Source organism: Bufo bufo, chromosome 3 (genome assembly GCF_905171765.1).
Source record: "Bufo bufo chromosome 3, aBufBuf1.1, whole genome shotgun sequence".
In the NCBI taxonomy this organism is placed as follows: Eukaryota; Metazoa; Chordata; class Amphibia; order Anura; family Bufonidae; genus Bufo; species Bufo bufo.
In genome coordinates, this window is record NC_053391.1 from 38,821,080 (window position 1) to 38,838,218 (window position 17,139).

A 17,139-nucleotide genomic window follows, 5' to 3' on the forward strand; every position below is an offset into this window, starting at 1 on the left:
TGTAAAAAATGACCAGTGAAATCCGAAAGGTGCTCTTTGGAATATGGGCCCCTTTAACCACCTAGGCTGCAAAAAAGTGTCACACATCTGGTATCTCCGTACTCAGGAGAAGGTGGGGAATGTGTTTTGGGGTGTCATTTTACATATACCCATGCTGGGTGAGAGAAATATCTTGGCAAAAGACAACTTTTCCCATTTTTTTATACAAAGTTGGCATTTGACCAAGATATTTATCTCACCCAGCATGGGTATATGTAAAATGACACCCCAAAACACATTCCCCAACTTCTCCTGAATACGGAGATACCACATGTGTGACACTTTTTTGCAGCCTAGGTGGGCAAAGGGGCCCACATTCCAACGAGCACCTTTTGGATTTCACTGGCCATTTTCTACAGAATTTGATTTCAAACTCCTTACCACACATTTTGGCCCCTAGAATGCCAGGGCAGTATAACTACCCCACAAGTGACCCCATTTTGGAAAGAAGACACCCCAAGGTATTCCGTCAGGGGCATGGCGAGTTCCTAGAATTTTTTGTCACAAGTTAGTGGAAAATTATGATTTTTTTTTTTTTTTTTCTTACAAAGTCTCATATTCCGCTAACTTGTGACAAAAAATAAAAAGTTCTATGAACTCACTATACCCATCAGCGAATACCTTAGGGTGTCTACTTTCCGAAATGGGGTCATTTTGTGGGGTGTTTGCACTGTCTGGGCATTGTAGAACCTCAGGAAACATGACAGGTGCTCAGAAAGTCAGAGCTGCTTCAAAAAGCGGAAATTCACATTTTTGTACCATAGTTTGTAAACGCTATAACTTTTACCCAAACCATTTTTTTTTTACCCAAACATTTTTTTTTTATCAAAGACATGTAGAACAATAAATTTATATATGGATCTCGTTTTTTTTGCAAAATTTTACAACTGAAAGTGAAAAATGTCATTTTTTTGCAAAAAAAATCGTTAAATTTCGATTAATAACAAAAAAAGTAAAAATGTCAGCAGCAATGAAATACCACCAAATGAAAGCTCTATTAGTGAGAAGAAAAGGAGGTAAAATTCATTTGGGTGGTAAGTTGCATGACCGAGCAATAAACGGTGAAAGTAGTGTAGTGCAGAATTGTAAAAAGTGGCCTGGTCTTTAAGGGTGTTTAAGCTAAGGGGCTGAGGTGGTTAAGGCAAAAAAAAACAAGAAAAAAAAATAACTTCATGGACGATTATAGATTAATTTTTTTTCTTGCTAGTTTTTTCACCTTACAAGATGAGAACTCTCCCAGCTGTTCCAGTGCCTTGGCCCGGGGAAGGGCCCTGACTTGAGCTTTCCCTTGTCTAGCTGTCTGCTGCTGGATCAGCCAAGGCCGGGTCTTTTCTGTCTGCACTATTTCCAGCTGCTGCAGAGGTTCCGATATGTCCACTTGCAGGTGGGGACTGCATGCTGCTCGTGACTGAGACCTGGACCAGCTCAGCCATGTTGTATGCTGCATGCTGTATTCATAAAGTTGTGCAGTTCAAAGAAGGCCGCTGGGAAGGTTCTGCTCATGCGCACTATACAAGCGATGGCGGGAGTTGTATTTTTTTTGGTTCCCCCCTGACCTGAACCAGGTCTCTTAAAGGGATATTCCCATCTCAGACAATGGGGGCATAGCGACAGCTCAGTTTATGAGATAGGAGCACCTATCAGACAATGGGAGCATATAATAGCGATATGTCCTCATTGTCTAAGATGGGAATACCCCTTTAGTCTCTGCCGTGCACGCCAGGATTATTGGTGTGGGCAGCAGGGACTGATTTGACTACACAGACAGAAAAATTCAATGTGTGATGATTTAAAAAAATAACTAAAAAATTGTCAGACAGTTAAAGAGCGAATCAAATTAATTTGATTAATCGCCCAGCCCTAGAGCCAATGTACTAAAGGAAAATTAGCCACTGTCCCAAAAAGATCAGTATTGACTCCTATGTTGACAGTGAAGCCTGTGAGACGACCCTCTGACCACTCAGTGATTGACAGCATTCCCTGCCAACAAATTTAGGATTAACTGTCAATCAGTGTGTGGGCAGGGGATTCCGGACTCACAGGCCCTTCCTCCGAGCAAGGGATTCAGGACTCACAAGCTCTCCGTGTGGGCAGGGGGGGAGCAGGACTCAAAGGCTTCCTTTGTGAGTGGCTGGGGAAAGCAGGACTCCCAGGTTTATTTCCTGTGTGGGTGAGGAAAGCAGGACTCAAAGGCTTCCTTTGTGAGTGGGCAGGGAAAGCAGGTTTCTTTTCTGGGTGGGTGGAAAAAGCAGGACTTAGGCTACTTTCACACTCGTCATGGATCTGCACCGATAATACAACCGCATGCATCTGTTCAGAACGGATCCGTTTGTATTATCTTTAACATTGGCCAAACGGATCCGTCTTGAACAACCATTGAAAGTCAATGGGGGGGGGGGGGGGATATATCAGTTTTGCATTGTGTCAGTAAAAACGGATCCGTCCCCACTGACTTACATTGTGTGTCAGGACGGATCAGTTTGCCTCCGCATAGTCAGGCGGACACCAGCGTTTTGGTGTCCGCCTCCAGAGCGCAATGGAGGCAAACTGATGCATTGTGAACGGATCCTTATCCATTCAGAATGCATTAGGGCAAAACTGATCCGTTTTGGACCGCTTGTGAGAGCCCTGAACGGATCTCACAAACGGAAACCAAAACGCCAGTGTGAAAGTAAACTAACAAGATTCCTTTGAGTCCTGTCAGCAAATGATCAACAATTTACAAAAAACATACTGTGAAAAATTATAGAAAACTATCTCAGCCATTTGTCCTATGCTGTCCCCAAGTAAGGCAGTGTAAGGGACATGCTTGATTTCACTTTAGCCTATTAATGAAAAACCTCAAAATGGCAATTTTGGACCTACGGATGAGAATTTTTTACTACTCATCTTTTCACTGCTCATAGCTTCTTTATGTTTCTGTCTAGAACACTGATGTCTTGGGGGCAGAGGTAGCTTTCAACTGAGGAATTTTGGAGCAGTTACAAATTTAAATACTTAAAGGGATTCTGTCATGAGATTTGAGCCCTATAAGCTAAACATATGGCCAGGTCCGTACTAATAACATGAATCCTAAACTGCCCTTATTAAACCTGCTTGTGGCTCTCTATTAGCCAAAAAAACTGGTTTTTATAAGCTGTCATTTACCTACCTAAGGTGCCCGCCCAAAGTGCGCATGCACATCAGGCGGCGCATGTGCACTTCGCTCAACGAAGCCGCTGCCAGGAGTCCGCGGCGCATCAGGCTGAGCCTAGTGCGCAGGCGCCGGATCTAGCAGAGGGACGGGAGGATTGCGGAGGCGGGGCTGAGGTGAGGAAGGCGGCGCTGGGCACTAGACGGCGAGGGATGCGGGCGGGCACCCTGGGTTAACGTAAAACCCCTTGGGCACCTTAGGTAGGTGAGTGACAGCTTATAAAAACCAGTTTTTTGGGCTAATAGAGCCACAAGCAGGTTTAATAAGGGCAGTTTAGGATTCATGTTATTAGTACGGACCTGGCCATATGTTTAGCTTATAGGGCTCAAATCTCATGACAGAATCCCTTTAAAAAAATGTTACAATATTTACACAGTGCTATTGTGGTTGTCTGACACTATTTGCCAATTTTATCAGCTGCGCTGGTTAAAACTATGCCAAATGTATGTCATTCGTATTATATAGTATTATATATAATTTGTGCTGCCTGTTATACCAGCTCTAAAACATTATTTTTTTTTTGAGCATGCCGCATCCCACACCACTGACAACCATGAGATCACAATTGGACATCGCTATCTTCATGTCGTCAGACACAAGCTTTAGCCTAATCAGTTACATTGAAGGACGACACTTCAAAATGTTTGAAAGAAATACTTACTCATAAAGGGTTTCCTGGATCGGGTCTATGAAATTAACCACCAGCTCCGGCTCACTGTCTCTAAGGAAACCCAGCTCATAGAGGGCTTCAAACTCATCTACATCACTGCGCAAGGATTCCGGAATCAAAAATGGTTCGTTGGGGTCCAGAAGGCTTCTGAATACATAAAATACAGTTGTAAGAATCTATAACACAGGTATGTACAGTTGTGTTCAAAATAATAGCAGTGTGTTTAAAAAAGTGAATAAAGCTCAAAATCCTTCTAACAGCTTTTATTTCCATACACACAAATGCATTGGGAACACTACACATTCTATTCCAAATCAGAAAAATATCTCAAATTTGTGTTGCTCCTCTAAAAAAAAAATTTAAGAAAAAGGAATATCTGACTGTTCAAAAAAATAGCAGTTTATATTCTTCTTTACAAACTCAAACATTCACTATATAAACTGAAAAATGTTTGAAGATTTTCCTTTCCTTTGAATCACTTAGTTGTATAACCGCTGTTTCTGAGAACTGCTGGACATCTGTGTTGCATGGAGTCAACCAACTTCTGGCCCCTGTGGACAGGTATTCCAGCCCAGGATGATTGGACTACATTCCACAGTTCTTCTCTATTTCTTGGTTTTGCCTCAGAAACTGCATTTTTGATGTCACCCACAGGTTTTCTATTGGATTAAGATCCGGGGATTGGGCTAGCCACTCCATGACGTCAATCTTGTTGGTCTGGAACTGGAAGATGTTGCACGTTTACGGATGTGTTTGGGGTCGTGGTCTTGTTGGAACACCCATTTCAAGGGCATTTCCTCTTCAGCATAAGGCATCATGACCTCTTCAAGTATTCTGATGTTTTCAAACTGATCCATGATCCCTGGTCTGCAATAAATAGGCCCAACACTGTAGTATGAGAACCATCCCCATATCATGATGCTTGCGCACCATGCTTCACTGTCCTGACTCCTCACAGTGTACTGTGGCTTGAATTCAGTGTTTGGGGGTCGTCTGACAAACTGTCTCCGGCCACTGGACCCAAAAAGAACAATCTTACTTTCATCAGTCCACAAAATGTCTTTTTAGGCCGGTCAATGTGCTCTTTGGCAAATTGTAACCTCTTCAGCACATGTCTTTTTTTCAGCAGTGGGACTTTGCGGGGGCTTCTTGCAGATAGCTTGGCTTCACATAGGCGTCTTCTAATTGTAACAGTACTCACAGGTAACTTTACACCTTCTGTGATCTTCCTCGAGCTGATTGTTGGCTGAGTCCTTGCCATTTTGGCTATTCTTCTATCCATTCCAATGGTAGTTTTTCGCTTTCTTCCACCTCTTTCAGGTTTTGGTTGCCATTTTAAAGCATTTTAGCTGAGCAGCCTATCATTTCCTGCACTTCTTTATATGTTTTCCCCTCTCCAATCAACTTTTTAATCAAGGTACGCTGTTCTTCTGAACAATGTCTGGAACGACCCATTTTCCTCAGAATTTCTGAGAGAAATGCACTGTAACCAGCATGTACAACATTTGCTGCCTTCCTTCCTTAAAGGGCAATAATTGCCACCTGTTTTTGCAAGAATGAATGACCTCACTCATTGAACTCTACACTGCTATTATTTTGAACATGCCTATTTCAATAAGTGATTGAATTACAGAGAATCAGCAGCATTTATGTCATGACTGTTGGATTTCTATTACTCTACTACACCGGTTAGTAAATTATTTGCCATGTAGAAATAGCATTTCTATCAAAAACAGTGATTGATCAGGTTAGTAATGACTGACTGCTATTATTTTGAAACACAACTGTAACTTAACCATCATTACATTTACCTATACACTGACTTAGACTACCAGGGATCCTTAGGCCTCTTTCACACGAGCGAGTTTTCCATGCGGGTGCAATGCGTGATGAGAACGCATAGCACCCACACTGAATCCTGACCCATTCATTTCAATGGCTCTGTGTACATGACCCTTTTGTTTCACGCATCAGTTTTGCATTGCGTTAAAAACGCAGCATGTTCTAAATTCACGCCCTGGCCCCATAGAAGTGAATGATGGGGCTTCAGTGAAAAACGCATTTCATCTGTTTCATCTGGAAACAAGTGCGGATGCAATGCGTTTTTCACTGATGGTTGCTAAGAGATGTTGTTTGCAAACCTTCAGGTTTTTTTTATCACACGAGTGAAAAACGCATCAAAACGCATTGCAGCCGCGCAGAAAAAAACTGAACAGCTGAACACAATCGCAGACAAAACTGACTGAACTTGCTTGCAAAATGGTGCGAGTTTCACTGAACGCATCCTCAGCTAATCGGTCACGCTCATGTGCCTTATATTAAACTTAATCAATGCCCTAGACCACCAGGGAATTTTCCATTGAACCCATCAATGGCCTAGACCAGTGTTTCCCAACCAGTGTGCCTCCAGCTGTTGCAAAACTACAACTCCCAGCATGCCCGCACAGCCAAAGGCTGTGCGGGCATGCTGGGAGTTGTAGTTTTGCAACAGCTGGAGGCACACTGGTTGGGAAACACTGGCCTAGACCACCAGGTATGTGGACATTAAAGAAAACCTCTCAGCAGGTTTAGGTCATAGAAACTGCCCACAGTATCTGCCATCCCCTGCTCTCATGAAATCCCATGCCAGCTCCATTTGCTCTTACTTCCAGCGCATACCCAGTACATTTGGATCTACAGCCTCTGGCTTCAATGCACATGCGCAGCACTTTCCATAGAAGAGCTCTCCCGCCCTGCGGTGAATGTATAGCGAACCCTTGAAGCCAGGGTCTATATACCCAAATTTACTGATGCACTGAAAGTGAGAGCAAACAGAGCCTGTGTGGGATCCCCTGAGAACAGGTTTCTGGTCTAGAGAAGGTTAAGATGCAGAAGGTGGTTGTTGGGTGGGAAACCTCGACTTCGATGAGGAAAGTGCCGGCTTCCTTGACTTCAAACAGTTAATCTGCATATGACCGGAACAAATCTAAATGGATATTCTGTGAATTTACAATTTGCAAAAAAGGATCAAGAGTCGCTTCTGGAGCTTCATAGGCATAGGTGGGCAGTTTCTATGACCTAAACCTGTTGACAGGTTCCATTTAACCTTTTAACTGCCCTAGACCACAGTAATATTGACTTTAACCCTTTATTGACCTATTTCACTAGGTATGCAGTAACATTTGCTAACCAAGACCTCCAGGAAACGGACAATTATCTTCACTGGACTAGACTTGGATGCTGTATAATACTATTAGTCTTGCTGCTATGTGGCCTGTATATCTGGCTGATTATTATAAGTGTTTTTGCCCTTATCACCAATACTCACACCAAATCTCTCCTCCAAAGCGCCACCTGCATGCAATAAGCTACATGAAAGCAGCCTGTTGCCTTTATATGACACCCAATGGGTGCTCCTTCTGTCCTTAGCGGGTCTGCAGTGACAGATGGAGCTGCAAGTCATCAGCTAGGACATCCAGTTCCTTGTACACAGATAAAGGTGGGAGCATCAGGCCACTTAAAGGGGTTGTCCCATGAAAAATAATCTACAGTTTTCCCACCAGCACCTGGATTTGAATACTTTTGTAACTGCATGTAATTGAAAATTTTGCAAAGGGACACCTTTTTTTCTTTTCTTATTTCCTTGACCTGCTCACTGAGATGGCCCCACATGCTCCGTTTCATCCTTCATCTGCCTCCTGAGCTGTGATAGGCAGAGCTGAGACACGCCTCCTGAGCTGTGATAGGGAGAGCTGAGACACGCCCCCTGAGCTGCAGCAGAGAAGACACTCCCACTGAGCTGCCAACTTGATATAAATCTAGCAGAGCAATGAATGTGGAGATCTCTGGATCCATGTGAGGTACAGGGCTGGTTCTAGCTATGTTAGAAAGATGGCATGTACTATATGATGTCTGAATTTCATTTTTTACATTAGTCATGGGATAACCCCTTTAATACATGAAGCAACACCAGGTTGTCCGCTTGGATTTTTCTAGGACTGATCTAGAACATTATAGAAAACAGACTTACAAAGTATTTTCTTCAGTAAAAATATCCTCATCCGGTGATCTAGTACTGACCGCCCCCGACAGCTTGTAAGTTGGCTAAAAATCAAGAGATTGTGTTAATGAAATAAGCACAAAGACGCCAGACACCAAAAACCACAAATGTTAATTAGATTAGCTCCAGTCTGACATTGACCGAATGCTATAGAAATGGACAGAATTGAATGCATAACCCAAAGCTAATTTTAAAGGGTTTCTGTCATCAGAAAAATCGTTTTGTAGCTGGCTGACATTAACGATGTGCTAATGTCAGCAGAACATAACTATGACTTATAACTCCCTGCCTGCCGCTGTTCGTGCTAAATAATGACTTTTGTAATATGCAAATGAGCCTCTAGGGGCTAGTGGGGCGTTTCTGCAGCACCTAGAGGCTCCATCCTCTCACGGTTTGGCACGCCCTTGTAAAGGTGATTGACATCCTCGGTCTCCTCAGTGCCCCGCAAATCCTGCACCGTCCATTTTAGTATTAGGCGCAGACGCAGTGAGTGGAGGACGCTCGCCTGATGCCATCCTTCACTGACTGCGCCTAATACTAAAATGGACGGTGCAGGATTTGCGGGGCACTGAGGAGACCGAGGATGTCAATCACCTTTACAAGGGGCGTGCCAAACCGTGAGAGGTATAAGTCATACAGTTATGTTCTGCTGACATTAGCACATCGCTCAAGTCAGCCAGCTACATAATTTTTCTGATGACAGAAACCCTTTAAGATCAGCCTGCACAAGAAACACCCCCCCCCCCACACACACACAAACAAATATAAGCATGTATAGTTCCCAAGTGAGTCTTTTTTTTGCAGCAGACTTCTCTAATGCATTTGGAACGATTCAGTCTATGTTGGAGCAGATTTATGACTGCAGTGTATGAGCGATCATCAATAACGATGTCTTAATCTTCAAAGAAAGGAAAATTACCTTTACTGGCTGATTCCGTTTCTTTTTCTTGTGTTTAATTTTAAGGTTCATACAGTTATTCTATTGGAAAGAGGAGATGAAAGTTGGCAATTTTATAGCCCAATACAATAGCGATGCAACACTGAACTTAGTACATCATAATTCTATTATAACTCCAAACTAGGCTTTTACCACTAGAAAAAGGAAGACTATTTCCCTTAAATTGAACAGAACGTAATACATTTCCCCGGCGGCGGACACTGCATTGAAACCGTATGGAAAATCGGGGCTTCAGCTGTAGGGCGAGCAATTCAACACAAAAAAAATCCTCAATGCAAATTCTTTGCATCAAGGATTCGTTTGTGTCATGTGACCACGGAGAGGGAGTGAAGCGCTTGCTACTACTCACCGATCCGTGGTCACCCGCCGGCCCGCGCACTGCACTGTCCTCCTGACACATCGTCAGGACACAGTGCACGTATGCGTGCACTATGACCTGCCGCTGACAGTGCAGTGCGCGGAGAAGACGACAGAGGAGTTGCGGAGCGGGGCCACTACATGAAAGTTAATTATTAAAGGGTTGCTGGAGACTAGGAAGGAGATGGTGGCACTGGGGGAGCTGAGGGCACGCTGGCATTGGAGGTAACGATGGCACAGAGGACTGATGGGATGGGGGGCTGATGGCACAGAGGACTGATGGGATGGGGGGGCTGATGGCACAGAGGACTGATGGGATGGGGGGCTGATGGCACAGAGGACTGATGGCACTGGGGGAGCTGATGGCACAGAGGACTGATGGCACTGGGAGGGGTGACGGCACAGAGGACTGATGGCACTGGGAGGGGTGACGGCACAGAGGACTGATGGGATCGGGGGCTGATGGCACGAGGACTGATGGCACTGGGGGAGCTGATGGCACTGGGGGAGCTGATGGCACTGGGAGGGGTGATGGGACTAGGGGGCTGACGGCACAGAGGACTGATGGCACGGGGGTCGGATGACATTTTATAAAGGAAAACGTTATTTTTTTATTAGTTTTTTCTTAGAGTACTCGATTAATCTTTGGATTAATCGATAGATTACTTGATTACTAAAATAAATCGATAGCTGCAGCCCTATTCGGCTGTAACAGCTGATCTCCAATGGTTTCTGAAGCCTAGAAGCTGCTGTTCATTGACATTAGTAATTAATACAAGGGATAAACTAAAGGACAGAGTATTTTAGGTGGGGCTGGAAGATAATCTAATGTGTACAGGGAGATACGTGATGGAAATTTGATGGTAGTGTCCCTTTAACTTACATTGTAATTTTCAAAGGATTGCTTGGGAACTTGACCACGTGGTATATCTGTATTAGGAAAAAAAAAAAAATAATTACAACTCGTTAGTTGGAGGAGCTGTACGAATTCAATTATTTTAAAAGCAATAGTGCATCGATGAGATACCCATTTCATGCTGCGTCTTTTTTTTTTTTTAAAGCTTTTTGAAATGAAGGCAGAAATGGATCCAGCAGGAATTAGAAGTAGAAGTTCTTCCATTCCTTCTGAATCCACTTCTGGCTTTGGATGAAAAAACTGGAACAAAACCTGCAGGGGGAGATCAACCAGCCCTGTCAGCAGTAAACTTAACGGAGTTCCCAAAGACATTACATTACATATTGATCATCAATAAAAGATCGGCAGGGGTCCGACTCCTGAGCATAGGCTATCAATATGTATATACCCCGGAGAACCCCTTAAAGTGACCACAGCTGAACACAGAGGGAGTTAGACCGCCTGTTGTTCAGTCTGAGACTTATTTTGGACAAACTGATAAATTTGAAACAAGAAGTTTCACAAGGGTAGAAAACAATCTGAACCCCAGCTTCCAAAATCTGGCTGAGAACTATTCTGTGTGAACGGCTTCTATAAAAATAACCGGGCAGATTGCTGCTCACCCATCTCTTGAAAATATTTTTCTAATTCTTTCTCAAGGCCACACTCTGACGTAATATGCTTGTTTTCTTCAAGAAGCCATAAGAAACACCGGAACCCGTCTATATTCATACTAGTTAGGAAGTCTAACACGCTGCTGGAGGAGCAGTCTGTTATCATATAGTTTATGTTCTTGCCATAGGTTTCATTCCATAAAGTCACTACAGTCTCCAGATTAATATTTTTCAGACGTTCTCGATTACGGTCCCGAAATTCTACAGAAGCTTCCAAACCTGAAAAATAAAAAAAATTAAAAAAAGTTGTGGGAAAATGGGATGTATAACTACAGCCTAAAGGGTTTATTAACAAAGCAAATTTTTTCGCAGACATTTCTGTGACTGAAAGTCCGCTCCATAACCTGAATCCGCTTGCTTCTGCATAATGCCAAAGAATTTCTGCAAGCAATCAAGAGAAATTTCTGCAAATCAAGTAATTGTGAATCACTACCTGCCTGATGGAACTGGTGGCCTTATTCATACAGGTCAACAGAGACAACACTGGTGCAGTTGAGAACCATGCTAAAAAGTGACCACACACCTTATATGTCAGCTGAGCCCTCACATGGCAGATAGCTATACCTCCTGAGCTCACCATACACATGCATGCCTGGCTCAAGAGTACATATGTGTGTTCAATTGGGAGTGAGAAGTAACCAGCTGAAGGACACCTCTGGCTTCACTTCACAAACTTCGCTTCACTGGGAGCAGCGCTGCAGTTACCAGTTCCACCCACTACACAATCTAAGGCGCTGTGTAGTTCTGGTGCCAGAGAAGCTAAATGGTGAAGGGGCGTGCTGTCAGACTACCACCATTCTGAGGACAGGTCATCAATATAGAAATCCTCTAAGACCCCGTTCGAGGGGCTATCCAATTTCACGAACTTTATTCCTTATCCAAATGAGAGAGAATAAGTGACTGATCAGAAGGATTCTGACTGCTGGGCATGCAGCCGATTGCAATTACAGGGCCTGTGTTTCTGAGTTTGAATGAAGTTGCAGGCATGCATACACTTTCACCACTCCATTGAACTCTATGGGACTGCCGGAGATAGAGTACAAGCGCTCAGCTATCTTCAGCGTGCATGTTGCTCCAGTAAAATGGGGGAACCCATTCTCGTGATCAGCAGGGGCCCAAATCGGCCGGACCCCCATTGATCAAACACCTCTCCTGTGGATAGAGTAAGCGTTCTAGTAATGGGACAACCCCTTTAAGGAAGGTTACTTTCTTGAACAATTTTAGACAAAGCAGGACATAGTGAATAGTATAAGTAGAAGACCGTAAGGTACACGATTAGGCTACTTTCACACTTGCGTTAAACTTTTCCAGCATTGAGTTCCGTCCTAGGGGCTCAATACTGGAAAAAAACTGATCAGTTTTATCCCCATGCATTCTGAATGGAGAGCAATCCGTTCAGTATGCATCAGGATGTCTTCAGTTTTTTTAATCAGATAATTTTTATTACTTTTTCAAGAAAATTTGTTATACAAGTACAACAACCACCCCCACCATCCCACCCCTGCCCCTCCCCAAAGCACAATCACTTAGAGGATGTCTTCAGTTTAGTCACTGCACGGTTTTTGGACGGAGAAAATACCGCAGCATGCTGCAGTATTTTCTCCGTCCAAAATTCTGGAACACTTGCCGGAATGCCGGATCAGGTATTTTACATTGAAATGCATTAATCCTGGATCCAGCCCCAAGTGTTTCGGAAAAAGGGATCCGGTTTTGCAGTCTGCGCAGACCTTTACAAATGTAAAAAAAGATAAATGCCAGCTCAGTTTTTCCATATGAGAACCAGAGGGACGGATCCGGTATTGCAATGCATTTGTGAGACAGATCTGCATCCGGATCCGTCTACAAATGGTATCCGTTTGCATACAGATTGCCGGATTGCGACGGAACTGCCTGCCGGAATCCAGCAACGCAAGTGGGAAAGTAACCTTAGAAAAGCTTATTATTATAGAGAAAAAAAAATATGAACAAAATTACCTTTATTATCTACTATAAGAAGCCAGTCGTGCAGATTAACGGTTATTTGTTCCTTCTGCAAGAACAGCAAATAAAGAAATATTCTGGTTTTCACCCTATCATGTAATGTGTACAAATAGGTTAGAAAACTCTTCATTTTACTAAAGGATTGTGCGCTGCTATTTCTCTCCATCTCGTCCAGTTTCTCCTGACTTATAATCCTCCATACACATACAGAGTCCCAAAAACTCGGAAAGCTGACGGGACACCCGCGTTTTATCAGCCCCTCCTTCTTTAATACTTGTGCCAATAAAGGATCCCATTTGACGCGGTAGCCATTAGTCCCTGGAAGGAGGAACACAGAAAGGAAATAAAGTGAAGATGTACTGAAGCCTCACAATGGGAACATCTGTGCAGAACGAGGTCAGGTCCTCACTTACCGACCGCTTCGGCTAGGATCGCTTCCTGGGGCTGCTTTCTATGGTCATCGGGATTTCCTACACACTCTTCCTCCTCTATAGCCTTCTTGCGCTCGGATTTATTTTCATACTTTATTTTATTGCTTTTGTTGCTTTGATGTTACCAGAGAAATAAAATTAAATGGATTACTAATTATTAATTATTATTATTATTATAGTACTATGCGAATAAAAATGGGCTTCTCAGATTTTGAACACATTCCACCTCCACTTTGCGGGCTCGGTTCTAAGGAATTGTGCAGGTCCTAGTTGTGGGACCAGCACCTATCAGACATTGGGGGCATATACTTGTAATATGCCCCCAATGTCCAAGATGAGACAACCCCTTTAATGGAATTAAGCCGAAAGGGGCATTTTCTTAAGCATCTCAACCACCTAGAAACCTCACAGAACACTACGCTGCCCGACATGGGGGCTTAAAAAGTTTTGAAGTGTATAATAAATGTTATAATATGTGGCAGAGGGGAAAAACATTACTACGGGATAAATCTTCTCTGTCTGCGCTGCTAACTAGAAGAAATACGATGGATGGGCATGCATGTAAACTGCTACAGGAAGAGCAGGATAAGAGGTTGCCACACAGATCTGGTTTATATTATCTCTTGGTTGAAAAAAATGACCAGACCCTGTTAGGCCGCTTTCAGACAAGAGTGTGTCACACTCCGGACTCGCAGCGCAGCTCCCGTCCTGACCTCCCAGCACTGATGAGGTCGCATAGCATTATATTGATTTATGATGCTATGTAACCCTTACAGTTCTGGAATGTATTGGATAACACGGACAGCATTATGTCAGTGTTATCCAATACATTCCAGACCTCTAAAGGTTACATAGCAACATAAATCAATATAATGCTATGCGACCCAGTCAGTGCTGGGAGGTCAGGACGGGAGCTGCGCTGTGAGTCCGGAGCATGACACTTGCTTGTCTGAAAGTGGCCTTAAAAACAAAATACAGCAACAGCAGACATAATAGGGCAGTCAATCTGCTCCATTCACATTAGTGTTTTGTAAGTTAAACAGCATGTTTCTACATCCATCTTAAAGGGGTTGTCTCTACCTTCAGCAAATGGCATTTATCATGTAGAGAAGGTTAATAGAATGCACTTACTAATGTATTGTGATTGTCCATATTGCCTCCTTTACTGGCTGAATTCATTTTTCCATCACATTATACACTGCTCATATCCAGAGGATACAACCACCTAGCAATCCAGGAGCGGTGGCTGTGCTTGCACACTATAGGAAAAGGTGCCAGCCTATCTGGATAGGCAGCACCTTTGGAAAATGAAAGGTAGAATCTGATTGGTTGCTATGAGGACTCCTCTGGATAACTGAAACGGAATAGATCCGTTTTGCAGCCCATAGACTTCTATTATGACGGAATGAATAACGGAATGCATCTAAAAGCATTCCGTTATGCATTCCGTCAAAGAATTGCGTTATGGTCCGTAGGTTACCAGTAAAAGAATTACAAACAAATTTCAAAATATGAAATTCGCTCATCTCTACTCCTGGCAGGTGCCCTTTACAAAAAAAGTACTTGATGCTACTTTATATACAGAATGGCTGCTTCATTTATTTTGCCTACGGAAAATTGGATTAAGCGTTGTTCATTTATAAAACAAAAGCCTTAAAAAAAAAACAAAAAAAACACAACCTAGAAACAAAAGGAATTCTATCAACTAAACTGTATTACACTGGCCGATATTTCGGCCCATGATCGCTAACGACCATTTGCATGAACGTTCGTTAGCGATCACTTTGCAATACAATACTGCCGCTAATTGCCCAATGAACGAGCAAACGCTTGTTCATCAGCAATTCTCATTTTTAAGCTGCCGGCTGTCTAATAGCGATCTGCCGCCAGCAAACCACCAGCCATTACGGGGACGGCATTAGTGATCGTTCCTCCCCATACTGTGGAGGAGATCGTTGCATGTAAGAGCAGCGATCTCCACCACCAGCTAGCAAGCAAGCAAGCGATTGTCTGGAGGGAATCGTTCACCTCCCGGAAATCGCTTGCTGATCTATTACAGGCATAACACTGCACAGAGTAATGCTTCAGATCAGAAAACTCTACAACACAAAATTTTACCTGGTGGCTTTATGTTTCACTGTTGACTTCTGTGATTCTTTCTTCTTTACACTTTTATCTTCAAACTTTACAAAAGAGAAGATTGTATGTTCACAAGGCAGGTTTTTGACAAGGATTTTTGTAAATTTTAAAGATTTGAATCAAAAAGCGTCACATTAAATTTAACCCCTTCTACCCCTGGCCAGTTTTTACCCTCCTGTCCAGGCCATTTTTTTGCAAATCAAACATGTATCACTTTATGTGGTAATAGCTTTGGAACGCTTTTACTTATCCAAGCCATTCTGAGACTGTTTTCTTGTGACACATTGTACATCATGATGGTCATAAATTTAATACAATATATTTCACTTTTATGAAAAAATCCCAAATTTAACAAAAATTAGAAAAAAATCTTAATTTTCTAAATTACTATTTCTCTGCTTTTAAAACTGAAATTGATACCTCATAAAATATTACTTAACATTCCCCATATGTCTACTTTATGTTGGCATCATTTTGTAAAAATTTTTAGGACGATCGAAGGATTAGAATTTTAAAAGCAATTCTTAAAATTAAGAACATTTCCAAAACCCACTTTTTAAAAGGACCAGTTCAGTTATGAAGTCACTTTGTGGGGCTTACATAGTGGATACCCCCCATAAATGACCCCATTGTAGAAACGACACACCGCAAGTTACTCAGAACTGATTTTACAAACTCTATTCCACAAGAATTAAAGTAAAATGGAGATCAAATTCTTAAATTTCACTTTGACAGATTTTCCATGTTAATCCATTTTTTTCTTTAACACATTGAGGGTTAACAGCCAAACAAAACTCAATATGTATTACCCTGATTCTGCGGTTTACAGAAACACCCCAGATGTGGCCGTAAACTGATGTAAGGCCACACGGCAGGGTGCGGAAGAAAAGGAACGCCATATGGTTTTTGGAAGGCAGATTTTGCTGGACTGGTTTTTAGATGCCCTGTCCCATTTGAAGCCCTCCGGATGCACCCTTACTGTAGACATCCCCAAAAAGTCACCCCATTTTGGAAACTAGGGGATAGGGGCCAGTTTTATTGGTACTATTTTTGGGTACGTATGATTTTTAATCGTTCTACATTACGTTTTTTGTGAGGCAAATGAAAAAAAAAATGGCCGTTTTGGCACCATTATTTTTTCCTTTTTACAACATTCATCTGACAGGTTAGATCATGTGCTATTTTTATAGAGCAGGTTGTTACGGACGCAATGATATCAAATACGTCTACCGTATTTTTCGCCCTATAAGACGCACTTTTTCTCTCCCCAAAATGGGGTGAATATAGGGATAAAACATGTCCGGCATTACAGTAGTGTAACTTCTGCGCTGCTGCACTGCAATGATCAAAGGGCTGCCCGCGCTGCTGGTGCTTGCCAAGGCGCCGGACACACCGCAGGAATTCAGTGGCAGGTACCAGACGCCGCTGTGGTGCAGGGACTGGTCGATTCTGCGGGTTGTCTGTGGACGGGACCAGCTGGCCTCAGTAAGTGCTGGGTGGTAAAGACCGGCCAGCCCAAATCGCTGTTATGGAGGAGGGAGGGGGAGGAAAGTTGAGGAGCACAGGAGCAGGCAGACGAGGGGCGGAGCAGACTTCCCTGTCACACTTTCCTGCTTCGCCTCTCAGTCGTCACACTGCCTGCTCCCGACTACATGCTCCTGGATAAGTGCAGAGCTGTGCCCTGACCGAAAGATTCTGTAAAGTAACGCTAATGACCCCACTGCTAATAAAGTGACCCCCCCTAATAAAGTAACCCCCGTATTA

At 43.1% G+C, this 17,139-nt stretch overlaps 1 protein-coding gene across 4 annotated transcripts in view; it reads right to left on the bottom strand.

Annotated features, from left to right (window-relative positions):
- The window catches only part of TTC3 (tetratricopeptide repeat domain 3), a 174,330-nt gene that overhangs the window by 39,146 nt on the left and 118,045 nt on the right, over window positions 1–17,139 (bottom strand). For 3 of the 4 annotated variants that reach the window (XM_040423100.1, XM_040423104.1, XM_040423103.1), the window contains 8 exons: window positions 15,355–15,419; window positions 13,219–13,349; window positions 12,800–13,123; window positions 10,775–11,044; window positions 10,140–10,186; window positions 8,861–8,920; window positions 7,912–7,985; window positions 3,894–4,049 (listed from right to left, as the gene is read on the bottom strand). In XM_040423100.1, coding sequence (XP_040279034.1) covers window positions 3,894–4,049; window positions 7,912–7,985; window positions 8,861–8,920; window positions 10,140–10,186; window positions 10,775–11,044; window positions 12,800–13,123; window positions 13,219–13,349; window positions 15,355–15,419 — 1,127 coding nt within the window. The remainder of the gene's footprint in view (window positions 1–3,893; window positions 4,050–7,911; window positions 7,986–8,860; window positions 8,921–10,139; window positions 10,187–10,774; window positions 11,045–12,799; window positions 13,124–13,218; window positions 13,350–15,354; window positions 15,420–17,139) is intronic. The other variant, XM_040423102.1, reaches the window with a different exon arrangement.